Below are 12,712 nucleotides of genomic sequence, written 5' to 3'. Positions count from 1 at the left end.
TATTATATGTAACAAATGAAACAGCATAATATGACAGAACTGAGAACAAGCCTCAGTCATTATCAACACCTGGCGATGGATTTAACTTCCCTATTGTAGATTTCAGATACTTAACAAACTACCCTCTTACACGTGAGGATGAAAACGTTTTAGCAGTTCACATTGTCTTTTTTTGTTACCGTGAAGACACTTTTAGTACAGTCGATATAGAAGATCACGACTGCGCTGTGTGGCTGCTGCTGAGGAAGAGCCGGTCGGATGACAGAGCAGCCCGACTGCAGGCCGTCCAGGAGATGTCGGAGGCCCGTCACTGGCACGGTAAGGAGACGTCTGCGCACGCCGCACACATCGGCAAGCTCGTGATCTCTGATGTGAAATGAAGGGCCAGAGACATCAAAGAAGGAGAATAATTCAGGAAATATTAACATGTGTAAACAATATTTTCAAAAACTTTAAAAGAAACTCCAGTGATAAAGTACGAAAACTGCTGACCTGGTAGCCATGGGGTGTTTGGTAAGAACCCCCTGAAAACGGAGGTAGATATATTTGTATAAACTTTTTACCAGAATGAAGTTTTTATACTTGATGGGAGAAACTCTTGATTCTGATAGGTATAGCTTAATGTGTTGGCATGTTTTTTCATTCCTATTTAATGAGATATATTTTAATTGCTGGCTGCACCAAAGTGATATGTGCTTTCAGTTGACAGTCTCTTGGCTTTAATATAATAATTTGTCAAATGTACCTAATTGGCCATGTGTATGTTTGTTTTTTAAGAAAGGTTTTTAATATTTAATTGTATTTAAAATTGCAGGTTCTGCGGTAAAAGTACATGAGCAAGAGCTCAGATCTGCTCTGAATATAGTACAGGGACTAAAGTATATACTTTGTTAGTAGAGGGCTTCCCTGGTGGCTCAGATGGTAAAGCGTCTGCCTGAAATGCGGGAGACCCGGGTTCGATCCCTGGGTCGGGAAGATCCCTGGAGAAGGAAATGGCAACCCACTCCAATATTCTTGCCTAGAAAACTCCGTGGATTGAGGAGCCTGGTGGGCTACAGTCCACGGGGTCACAAAGAGTCGGATATGACTGAACGACTTTGCTTTTGCTTTTTTCACTTTCCCTGGTGGCTCAGACAGTATAGAATCTGCCTGCAATGCAGGAAACCTGGGTTTGATCCCTGAGGCGGGAATATCCCTTGGAGGAGGAAATGGCAACCGGCTCCAGTATTCTTATCTGGAGTATTACGTGGGCAGAGAAGCCTGGCAGACTACAGTTCATGGGGTCACAAAGAGTCTAATACAACTGAGTGACTAACACTTTCACTTTCACAAACATGTAAAAAAAATGATGTTCTCAAAGAAAAGTTTAGTTTCAGAATAAGATCTCTGTCTCCATACGAATTAGTCAGTCAGTTTGACTAATTGGTGACTATAGTAATTTATAATGTAAAAATAAGCTTACTTAATTTGAGTGATCATCTGAATTAAATTCACCCATTCCAGTCCATTTTAGTTCACTAATTCCTAAATTGTCGATGTTCACTCTTGCCATCTCCTGTTTGACCACTTCTAATTTACCTTGATTCGTGGACCTAACATTCCAGGATCCTATGCAATATTGCTCTTTACAGCATTGGACTTCACTTCCATCACCAGTCACATTCACAACTGGGTGTTGTTTTCACTTTGGCTCCATCTCTTCATTCTTTCCGGAGTTATTTCTCCATTCTTCTCCAGTAGCATATTGGACACCTACCGAACAACCTGGGGAGTTCATCTTTCAGTGTCATATCTTTTTGCCTTTTCATACTGTTCATGGGGTTTTCAAGGCAAGAATACTGAAGTGGTTTGCCATTCCTTCTCCAGTGGACCACGTTTTGTCAGAACTCTCCACCATGACCTGTCCATCTTGGGTGGCCCTAGTTTCATGGCTCATAGGTTCATTGAGTTTGACAAGGCTGTGGGCCATGTGATCAGTTTGATTAGTTTTCTGTGATTGTGGTTTTCATTCAGTCTGCCCTTTGACAGATAAGAGGCTTATGGAAGCTTCCTGATGGGAGAGACTGACTGAGGGGGAAACTGTGTCTTATCCTGATGGGCCGGGCTGTGCTCAGTAAATCTTTAATCCAATTTTCTATTGATTGATGGGCTGGGGTGTGTTCCCTCCCTGTTGTTTGACCTGAGACCAAACTATGCTGCTAAGTCGCTTCAGTCGTGTCCGACTCTGTGCGACCCCATAGACGGCAGCCCACCAGGCTCCTCTGTCCATGGGATTCTCCAGGCAGGAACACTGGAGTGGGTTGCCATTTCCTCCTCCAATGCATGAAAGTGAAAAGTCAAAGTGAAGTTGCTTAGTCGTGTCCGACTCCTAGCGACCCCGTGGACTGTAGCCTACCAGGCTCCTCCGTCCATGGGATTTTCCAGGCAAGAGTACTGGACTGGGGTGCCATTGCCTTCTCCAGAGACCAAACTATGGTGGAGGTAATTAAAAGACACTTGCTCCTTGGAAGAAAAGCTATGACCAGCCTAGACAGCATATTAAAAAACAGAGACATTACTTTGCTAACAAAGGTCCATCTAGTCAAAGCTGTGGTTTTTCCGGTAGTCATGTATGGATGTGAAAGTTGGACTATAAAGAAAGCTAAGCACCAGAGAATTGATGCTTTTGAACTATGGTGTTGGAGAAGACTCTTGAGAGTCCCTTGGACTGCAAGGAGATCCAACCAGTCAATCCTAAAGGAAATCAGTCCTGAATCTTCATTGGAAGGACTGATGCTGAAGCTGAAGCTCCAGTACTTTGGCCACCTGATGCGAAAAACTGACTTATTGGAAAAGACCTTGATGCTGGGAAAGAATGAAGGCAGGAGGAGAAGGGGCCGACAGAGGATGAGATGGCTAGATGGCATCACCGACTTGATAGATATGAGTTTGAGCAAGCTCCAGGAGTTGGTGATGGACAGGGAAGCCTGGCATGCTGCAGTCCATGGGGTCGAAAAGAGTCGGACACAACTGAGCGACTGAACTGAACTAGTTCAGTGGAGAATGTGAGTGGCGGTTTAGAATAAAAATCTGTTTCAAAATCTGCCTTCCAAGACTCCATTCAGATTTCTGCTCCATCAGAAACATCAAAGTTGGAGCCCTGGCATGTAGATTTTGAAAAAGTTCCACACTTGATTCTTACACCCAGGTTACATAGGGCTATTATTAAAAATAATGTCTCCTCCAGTGGTTGCAGGTTTTGGTTTTTTTTTTTTTGACACATGTCTTAATCCATTTGGGATGCTGTAGCAAAATGCCATAGACTAGGTGGCTTATTTTGGGCTTCCCTGGTGGCTCAGATGGTAAAGAATACGCCTGCAATGTGGGAGACCTGGGTTTGATCCTGGGCTGGAAAGATCCCCTGGAGAAGGGAACGGCTACTCACTCCAGTATTCTGGCCTGGAGAATTCCATGGATTATATAGTCCATGGGGTTGCAAAGAGTCAGATACGACTGAGCGACTTTCACTTTTCAGGTAGCTTATAAACAACAGAAATTTATTTCTCACGGTTTTCTGGAGGCCGAGAAATACAAGATCAGGGCAGCAGACTTGGCACCCTGGTGTCTGGTAAGGATGGAGGGTCCCTTTTACAGGAGCACTAATCCTAGTCATGAGCGCTGCACATCACCTTGCAAAGGCCCTACCTCCAAATCCCATGACATTAGGGATTAGGTTCCAACACATGAATTTGGGAGGGACACAAACATTCACTCTATAGCAATACATAAAGAATGGAACAGTGAAATCATGAAGGCTAAACCAAAGTACTGCTATCTGGGACCTCAGATTATTCATCAGCATCATGAAATGCCAGAGCACAATAGCAGTACCAGGGGATGATGGATCTAAATGGAACCGCAGGCTTTTGTTGATGGTGTTCAGTTGCTAAGTCATGTCTGACTCTTTGCTACGCTGGACTGTAGCATGCCAGGCTCCTCTTTCCTTCACTGTCTCCCGGAGTTTGCTCAAACTCATGTTCATTGAGTCAGTGATGCTATCTAACCATCTCATCCTCTGCCACCCCCTTCTTCTGCCTTCAGTCTTTCCCAGCATCATGGTCTTTTTCAATGAGTTGGCTCTTTGCATCAGGTGGCCAAAGTATTAGAGCTTCAACATCAGTCCTTCTAATGAATATTTAGGATTGAGTTCCTTTAGGATTGACTGGTTTGATCTCCTTGCAGGGTTTTCTGTAGTGATCAAAATAGCTTTTGAATGCTGGAATTTCTTTTTTAAAGGAGAAGAAATTAAATTGGTTCTGATCTATCAGGTTTCACATTTGAGGTTTATTTTTTCAAAAAGGCTAGTTAGACTGTGATATGTCTAGATATGTGTTGAAAATTAGATCAGTCATGGAAATGTTGGATATTTTGCTTATTGGTATTGTAAATGCAGCAAAATTTTGAATTATAAACTTATAGTTTAAAAATTATGTTCTTCATTTAATCTTTGAAACAACCATAGCCTAAGTTGGGTGCTAACAGCATACTTCTGCAATAGATTACCAGTACAGGATAATCGCTCAAGCCTGTGATATGAGAACTCTTACTGGTTTGGCACGAAGCAAAGACAGTGATCTTCGGTTTTTTCTCCGCCCTCCTCCCCTGCCATCTTTAAAAGAAGTAAGTAAAAATAATCTGCTGAGTGAAAAAAAGTTTAATATATCATCTTCACTTTGGGTGCAAAATAACAATTCAAAAAACAATTTTTTGGCAGCTTCTCACAAGCAGGTTAGTTAGGCTGTAAACCTGCAATTGTAGCTTCCATTCCAAGGTTTCTTGATTCCTCAGGAGGTGCTATTTCTCCTAAATTATTTTCCTCTTTGTGGAGTTGGGAGTCTCTTTTTACCAGAGGGTGGCTTCTTAGCATATCAGCATCCATCAATTGGTCCTTTGTACTAAGATTGTTATAGATCGGTTTTTCTCAATCTCAACACTACTGACATTTTGGGTCAAATAATTCTTTGTTGTTGGAAGATGTTCTGTACACAGTGGCAGCTACTCCCTGGAGGACAGAAGCACCCCCCAATTGTAACAACCGAAAATGTCTCCAGATATTTCTAAATATTTCCTAGTCTGCAAAACAGCCCCTGAGAAGCACTGCATTTAGATACTAATGTATTACCATGTTGTTGTTCAGTCGCCAAGTCGTGTCCGACTCTCTGAGACCCCATGGACTGCAGCACACCAGGTCTCCCTGTATTAGTATACATTAATAGTATTAATTATAGTGGTTAATTAATAATAAATAATAGTGGTTAATTAATAACAATGGTTAATTGTTAACCACTAATAAAGATATTAGAGCATGTTTCCTAAGTGCTTTTCCTAGGCTTTCCTAGAAAGTGAAAATCTGAAAACTTTGCCATGAGTTTTTGAAAAACAGAAAAAAACTATACTAGACGTAAGTTATTAGTGAAAATCAGAACAATAGGAACAAGTTGTGGATATTAAAAAGCCAGCTTTAATTAGAGAGAATATAGTAATTCATTTTGAGTCAAGATGTGAAGTGGCCCATGAGGTGAAATCTTGAGCGATAAATTGCAGTAGGTCTTTCAGGCTGAGGTAGTAGACAGGAAAGTATGGAATTCAAAATTAAACAGTCCTCTTTTACCAGGGTGGGCAACCGGCTGCAAGACTAAAAGCACTGATTTACCTCTACTGTTTTGTTTTGGCTTAGATTCTTTGGGTGCTTTTCATTATACTCAATTGTTGAATTTAGTTATGAAGAATTTTTTCCCTTTATTTCAGGATTCTTCCACTGAAGAAGAGCTCAGACACCTGCTGGCTTCTTTACCTCAAACGGACCTGGACGAGTGTATCCAGTGTTTTACAGCTTTGGCTCTGAGTGAGAGCAGTCAAAGTCTAGCTGCTCAGAAGGTTAGCTCTTCTATTCTGTTAGTAAATACCCTTGAGTGTCCACTTTTCTAAAATGTTGTGCTAGAGGCTAGCACTTAGAGCTGTAGGGCAGTCATTCATCTAGGAACTGAATACTTCTGATTCCTGGTTGTCTGCCACATCCTGGGCTTGGTGTTCAGGATAACGGGAGACAGTTAATAAACAAAGTTACAGAGCGTGTAAGAGAGATCCAGGATCCCATCACTCTTTGTAAGAGGCCATGTTCAAAAAGCTCTATAGGACGTCCTCTGAAGTTGGATCTTGAAGAATAAATAGGTAGTAACCGACAAGGCTATTAAACATTACCTCTATGTTGGTGATGCCTGAATTCAACTTCTCTAACCTGTGTTCTCACCTAAGCTCTAGGTTTAAATATTGCAGCCTCCTTCTTGATGTCTCTACATGGATGTTTAACAGGCATCCCAACTATACATACTGAACTCTCCCTCCCTCCCTCCACAAAGCTCTTCCTCCCCTAATCTGTTTTGTTTCAGTAGAGGGCAGAGCATCCATGTAGTTGCTTAAGCTAAAGCCTAGGGATTCTTGATTCTTTTCTTCCATGTTCATCTGATCAGCAGTTAGTGTAAGCTGTTCCTTCACATATGCCTTGAATCCATTGTCTCACCATCCTCACTGTAGCCACTTACTCCTGGCCACCATCATCTCTTCCTCATAGTGTCCTGTTCCTTCATCCTGGTTCTGTTCTTCCCTTCATTTAAAAATAATTTTAAAGTCTCTTTTTTTATTTCAGTTTACTGGGGTGTTGATTCCTATTTGTGGAGGCTCCCCGATATATTATATTGTGGATTAACACACGTTAATCATTTTTACTGTGAGCTTATCTTTAGCTAGACTGATTGTTTTCTATGGGAGTCCCAAGTACCTCAGATTCTAAATTTATTGCTACGGAGAAGTTTTTATGTTTGCTTCTTTTGGATACCCCAAGGGTTCACTATAATGGGACTAATTTTTTTTTATATTAATTCCTTAGCTTGGAATTTCTAGAGCACATTGGTAGTGTGAATTCACATACATCTGTGGATGATACAGATTGTGGTTGTGATTTCCCACTCAAAGCCCAGCAGAGATAGGCTTCTTGCTCATGGGCTGGTGAGCACAGTTTTTCTAGACTCTCTTATAGACAAGGAGGCAAACTTTGCAGGGTTCTCTCTTTAAATAGAGATCTTGGATCTAGCTCCCAGAGAACGTGAGACTCAAACCCCATCTTCTGCGGTGATGTGACCCCTGAACACGTGTTACTATCCCATCCTCAGGGGCCTGCAAGCATTCTACCTCATCACCGATGTGCTGACCCATCACCGATGTGCTGACCACTTCTGCTGAACATTGTTTTCAGTTCTAGCACCCAGGGGTTTCCCTTTATTTCTTTTTTATTTTCTTTAGAGCTTAACTTTGTTTCAAAATAGTTTTGCTATATTTTATTAAGCATGTTTGTCATGGGAGGGGCTCAGTATGTTAACTAAAGAAAAAATCACAACCTTAAGTTCCAGGTTAAGTTTTATTTGGGGAACTTATTGAGGATTGTAGCTAAGGTAGCTCCAAGGAACTGCTCCACAGAGGTGAGGAAGGAGCCAGGGTATATGAGTTTTTGTTGGGAAAAAAACCCTGCGGTTGAACACCAAAGATTATTGCTAATCTCTCTCACACACACACACACACACACACAAACACATCATGAGTTAAAAATCTGGGCTCATTGAAATTATTCATTAGATATGCATCTTTATCACCTCGGGCCAGTATCCAGAGTGCAGACTTTTCTCTGTTTCCCTCCATCTGGAATTCCCCCAGGGCGCACAGTGGGTAGCCTGTGCCGCAGTGGCTGATGGCTTGATGGTGGGTACATTTTTTGTTTAGTGTAATGATAGGCTACATTCTGTGTCCGTACCTGGGAGCCAAGTTCACCTTCTTGCTGCATCTAGAAAGCTTCCTTATCATGTCTCCATCACCTCCAAGAGCTATAGACACTGCTTCAACCTCCAACTTCTGTCTCCAGTTCTGTGTCCTCAGCAGCTGCAGTGATTTAAAAACAAAACACAAGTTCGATCAGGTCACACTCCTGCTTGGAGCCCTCCAAATGGCTCCCCGTTGCACATTAAACCTGAACCCCTCACTGTGATCCAGGCACGGACTGGCCTGTGTTTTACCGGTGTGCCTGCCCCTAGGAGTGGTGAGGAGATTGACAGGGAGGCGCCACTGGGCACAGATGTAAAGTTTGTTTGGTGGCAAAGAGGCTGAAAACTGAAGGAGACCACACTTAGGTGAGGAAGGCGGTGTTTGCACCGTGGTCAGAGCTCTTAGAGTGCTCCCCAGGGAAGCTCCACTCCTTGGGAGTAAGACTACTTTCAGACAGGAAAAACCATCACTTCCGATGGAGGTGTCTGTTATCTCCCCGCAACCCTTACTCCTGCTGTTCTAGCCACGGCCTGTTGACCAGATGTGAACACCTGGCATAAAACCACCCATATGTAGCAGAGGGCTTCTCGGTGAATCACAGCAGCCTCCTAAACAGACTCCCGCTCCGGCCTGCCCAGCGTGGTCACTGGCTTCCACTGTTCCTCTGCTATCATCTCAGCAAGACTTCTGTCTTCCAAAAATAACTCTTACAACAGAAGAGACCCACAGACCTAGAGATCAAACTTAATGGTTGTCACGGGGAAGGGACAGTTAGGGAGTCTGAGATGGTCATGTACACACTGCTATATTTAAAATGGATCACCAACAAGAACCTACTGTACAGCACAGGGAGCTTGGCTCTGTTACGTGGCAGGGTAGATGGGAAGTTGGGGGAGAATGGATACAGGTATGTGTATGGCTGAGTCCCTTCACTGTTCACCTGAAACTATCCCAATATTGTTTGTTGATCAGTTACACCCCAATACAAAATAAAAAGTTAAAAAGAATAGCTCTTACATCTCTAAGAGGAATCCAAACAAATTATAGTCACTATTACTATATTAATTACATAATCAACTCAGTGAGGAGAAAGCATTTTATCAGTGAAACAAATGCATTTTGTTTGCATTTGTTTTGCAATAAAAATGCAATAAAATAAAAAGCATTATCAGTAAAACAAATCATAGTATTCTGTATTCTTTTACCAATTGAACTGCCAGCTAAAAATTTGCACTTGCTATCTGCCTCCACAAGGATTAAGTCACTGACCACGGTAGCCACTATCAACACACCCCGAAGGCAGTTCAGGGTGGAGATCAGGAATGAGGCCCTCTGTGCTCTGGGGAAAACCGGCAGAACAGGCCTTCAGATGGATATTTTTAGGAAAAGATTTTATGAGCCCAAGTTCTCGCATGTCCTCTTATCTAGAAAAGCAGTAAAATCATTAACAGTGTCATGCGCTCCTCACTTCGGCCTCTGCCATAGTGTGTCATTAAAACCACATAAAATGCTGGCCTTCCCCCTGCCTCTGTTCCTCAGAACTATCTGAGACGCTCTCTCTCCAGGCTACAGTCCTCATTTTTCCCCAAATAAAACTTCACTCACAACTCTCACATTATTCATTTTTTTCCAGACAGCTTGTCTTTCCCTCATTTCCGTTTTTATGAGAAATTAGGGACATACTAGTAGCTATGACTTCTCTAGCCCATGTTTTACAATTTCTCCTTTGGGCCGTGTCTTGGAATCGCTCAAATGAAGTGTAATCATCGTTTTCCTTTCGATGCTCAGAGCGTCACTGCCTGGCCACCAGAGCCTGTTCCTCGTTGTCCTTTTTAATTCTATCCCCAAGGTAGCTGTGAGAGCACCTGTGTTTTCTGATGGTGAGAGGTCCCTGGCTCTTCTCGATTCTTCCTGCCTCCCACAGGGCATCCCACCGCTTCCGTCTCCCACAACTTCTCTCTCAACTTCTGTCCTCACGCCCCTGCAGAGCTCCTGCTACCTGGCCTGGAGTTCCTCATTTTTCAGCACCAAAGATTTTCTTCTGCTTATGACTATTCAGTTGACATCCCTCTGCCTTCTCTAGTGTTCTGTCACCTTCTACAGGGTGTCCTCACCTTTCGCTAAGTGAAGAAAGTGCATGGTGTAACACGTTGTACCACTTCCTTGCTACCTGGACATCGTGGCCTCAGCCAGCAGTTTAGAGGAGTAGCCCATCTTTAGTTAGTTTCGTATTGAAATCAGTAACTTTAGTTCTGAGATCCCATCTCATCAGACCAGTGAGCAACTCCACTTCAGTTACTCTTACTCCCAGTTTAGTCAGGCTCTGGTTTTTTTTGTAAGTTGGGGGAAGGAGTGGGAGGCACGCCCGTCTGGTTTTTAGTGATCTGACCAGTTATGACAGACCTGTCCCGTGACAGTCCCCAAGCCCCCTTCAGTGGGGCGGTGGGGGCTGCAGCTTCTCTACAACACTCCTCACGTGCAGAGGTCCCTCTGGGCTTAGCGGACAGCCTGCAGTTAGGATTGGGTTCAGAGCCTGGCTTCTTAACCTCTGCACACCATGGATCCCTCTGGTGACTTGATAAAGCCTATGAACTCATTTCTAGGTGCTTAAAATACATAGGATTACACGGGAGACCGACTATATTGAAATACTATTATCCAATTTACAAATTTGTAAAGTATGTACTTTAATTACAAACTTAAAGAATTGCAACAATAATATATTTCAGTAGACTTGTCAGTTATTCCTAGTTTATCCCATTTGTTTTATCATTCCCCATTTACTCTCCATATATATGTGTGTATACTTTTTTTTCCTTTTTTTTTTTGTTGCGCTGGGTCTTCATCACTGCACAGGCTTTCTCTAGTTGTGGTGAGCAGGGGCTCCTCTCTAGTTGCAGTGCTCGGTCTTCTCGTTGCAGTGGCTTCTCTTGATACAGAGCACAGGCTCTTGGATCTTAGAGCGCGGGCTTCAGTGGTTGCTGCACGCAAGCTCAGTAGTTGTGGCGCGTGGGCCCAGTTGCTTTGAGGCATGTGGAATCTTCCTGGGCCAGGGATCGAACCCATGTACCCTGCATTGGCCGGTGAATTCTTATCCACTGTACCACCAGGGAAGCCCTATAGATACATTTTTTTCTATGTCTGTTTTTACGCACGTTTACAGTTTTCCACCCTGTGCCTTTTGAGAGTTAGATGCAGGGTCAGTTTGGGGTCACCAGTGTGAGAATATGCAGTTGGCATTCAAAGGAACCATGAGCATGATGCTGTTTTCAGGCAGCTGCAGCAAGTGACGTGTGGTGGGGAAAAGATGCACCTTCTATTATTTGCAGGGCTTCGCTGGTGGCTCAGACGGTTAAAGCATCTGCCTGCAATGCGGGAGACCCAGGTTCGATCGCTGGGTCAGGAAGATCTCCTGGAGAAGGGAATGGCAACCCACTCCAATACTCTGGCCTGGAAAATTCCACAGATGGAGGAGCCTGGTAGGCTACAGTCCATGGGATCGCAAAGGGTTGGACACGACTGAGCGACGTCCCTTTTCTTTCTTTTCTATTGCTGGCAGAGGCGCACAGACTGCTGCTGTCACTGTGGCTTTTTATCTTTGTTGGTAATTGAACACAATGAAAAGTTTCACTTAAGGGTTAGGAAAGTTAAAGAGACAATTTTTTCCCATCCAAGCTTACATCCTCTCTTCCCCGAATTCTCTATACCCCAGACCCTTAAGGATAACCTGGGTTACAAACTCGTGCTTTAGAATGAACGTCGTTTATGCCCAGTGAATCTGAACAAGTTGCAGAGCTCTAAGGTTGTAATTTTTTATGAACAAACACTAGAGATTAGCTCTCACATGTATTAAAAGGAAGGGACCCACAGTTAGAGGCAGTATCAAAACCCCCCACCCCCCTGCACCCCACCCACCCTGGTGATGATTTGGCTTCCCTGCTTTTACTTTCTCAGTTCACTGGGAGAACTGGGTCGGTGAGCAGGAAAGCGCTTCTTAGCTTTAATGGTCACCTACTCCCACTGCTAAAGCCTGGGAAATTTGCTGACTGTACTTCTGGAGGGAGGCCAGGCAGGAATGGTCCTTGGTCTTCTACCATCCCACATGTTACCATCAAGATTGCTCCTCCTCTGATGTCGGGATCCAGGTTTGTCTTGTTTGGTTTTTCTTACCATTGGACACTCCCAGTCACCTTGTCTCCAGGTTCAGCCTCTGTTGGAGGACCTCAGAGCCCAAGGGTGCAAACAGGATGCAAACATTTGGACAGTGCAGACTGTGACTTCTTTTTGATCCAATATGACAAACCGCCTGGGGTCAAAGAACAGTGGACGTGGTGCAGTGGTTTTTCCACTGTGAAGCTCTTGTGGTCTTGGTTTAAGGACAATCCAGCAATGTTGGGCACTGTTTCATATATTTTAGAGGCATTATATTTCTTTTCCTAAGAACTTTCTGCTTCTGACTGTTGCTCATTTTTCCATAGCCTTGTTGGTATTTCTCACTGATTTGTGGGCGATCATCACATGTTAGCAATCTGCTGTAAGAACTGAAATTTTCCTTTCCCAGTTTATTTTTGTGTTTTAGTATCTACTAAGGACTAGTCCCCACTACTCCTCTCCTTCGTAATTTTCCTAACTCTTCTGTTTATTCTTCCATGTGAATTTGAATTTCAACTTAAGAAGACTTAAAAGCTTTCTCTCTCTCTCTTTTGGCTGTGCTGCATGGCTTTCAGGATCTTAGCTCCCCAACCAGGGATTAAACCCCGACCCTGGCAGTGAAAGCACCGAGCCCTAACCACTGGACTGCCGGGGAATTCGTGCCCCACCCCCTTTTTTTAATTAAAAGCTCTTTGATCAGTTGTTATTG

General features: G+C 43.5%; 1 protein-coding gene across 2 annotated transcripts in view; it reads left to right on the top strand.

Annotated features, from left to right (window-relative positions):
• The window catches only part of SERAC1 (serine active site containing 1), a 54,391-nt gene that overhangs the window by 21,404 nt on the left and 20,275 nt on the right, over positions 1–12,712 (top strand). For both annotated transcript variants that reach the window (XM_019967643.2, XM_019967642.2), the window contains 3 exons: positions 187–318; positions 4,538–4,659; positions 5,788–5,916. In XM_019967643.2, coding sequence (XP_019823202.2) covers positions 187–318; positions 4,538–4,659; positions 5,788–5,916 — 383 coding nt within the window. The remainder of the gene's footprint in view (positions 1–186; positions 319–4,537; positions 4,660–5,787; positions 5,917–12,712) is intronic.

This window comes from Bos indicus, chromosome 9 (genome assembly GCF_029378745.1).
Source record: "Bos indicus isolate NIAB-ARS_2022 breed Sahiwal x Tharparkar chromosome 9, NIAB-ARS_B.indTharparkar_mat_pri_1.0, whole genome shotgun sequence".
NCBI lineage: Eukaryota > Metazoa > Chordata > Mammalia > Artiodactyla > Bovidae > Bos > Bos indicus.
This window is presented reverse-complemented; position numbering and strand designations above follow the sequence as displayed.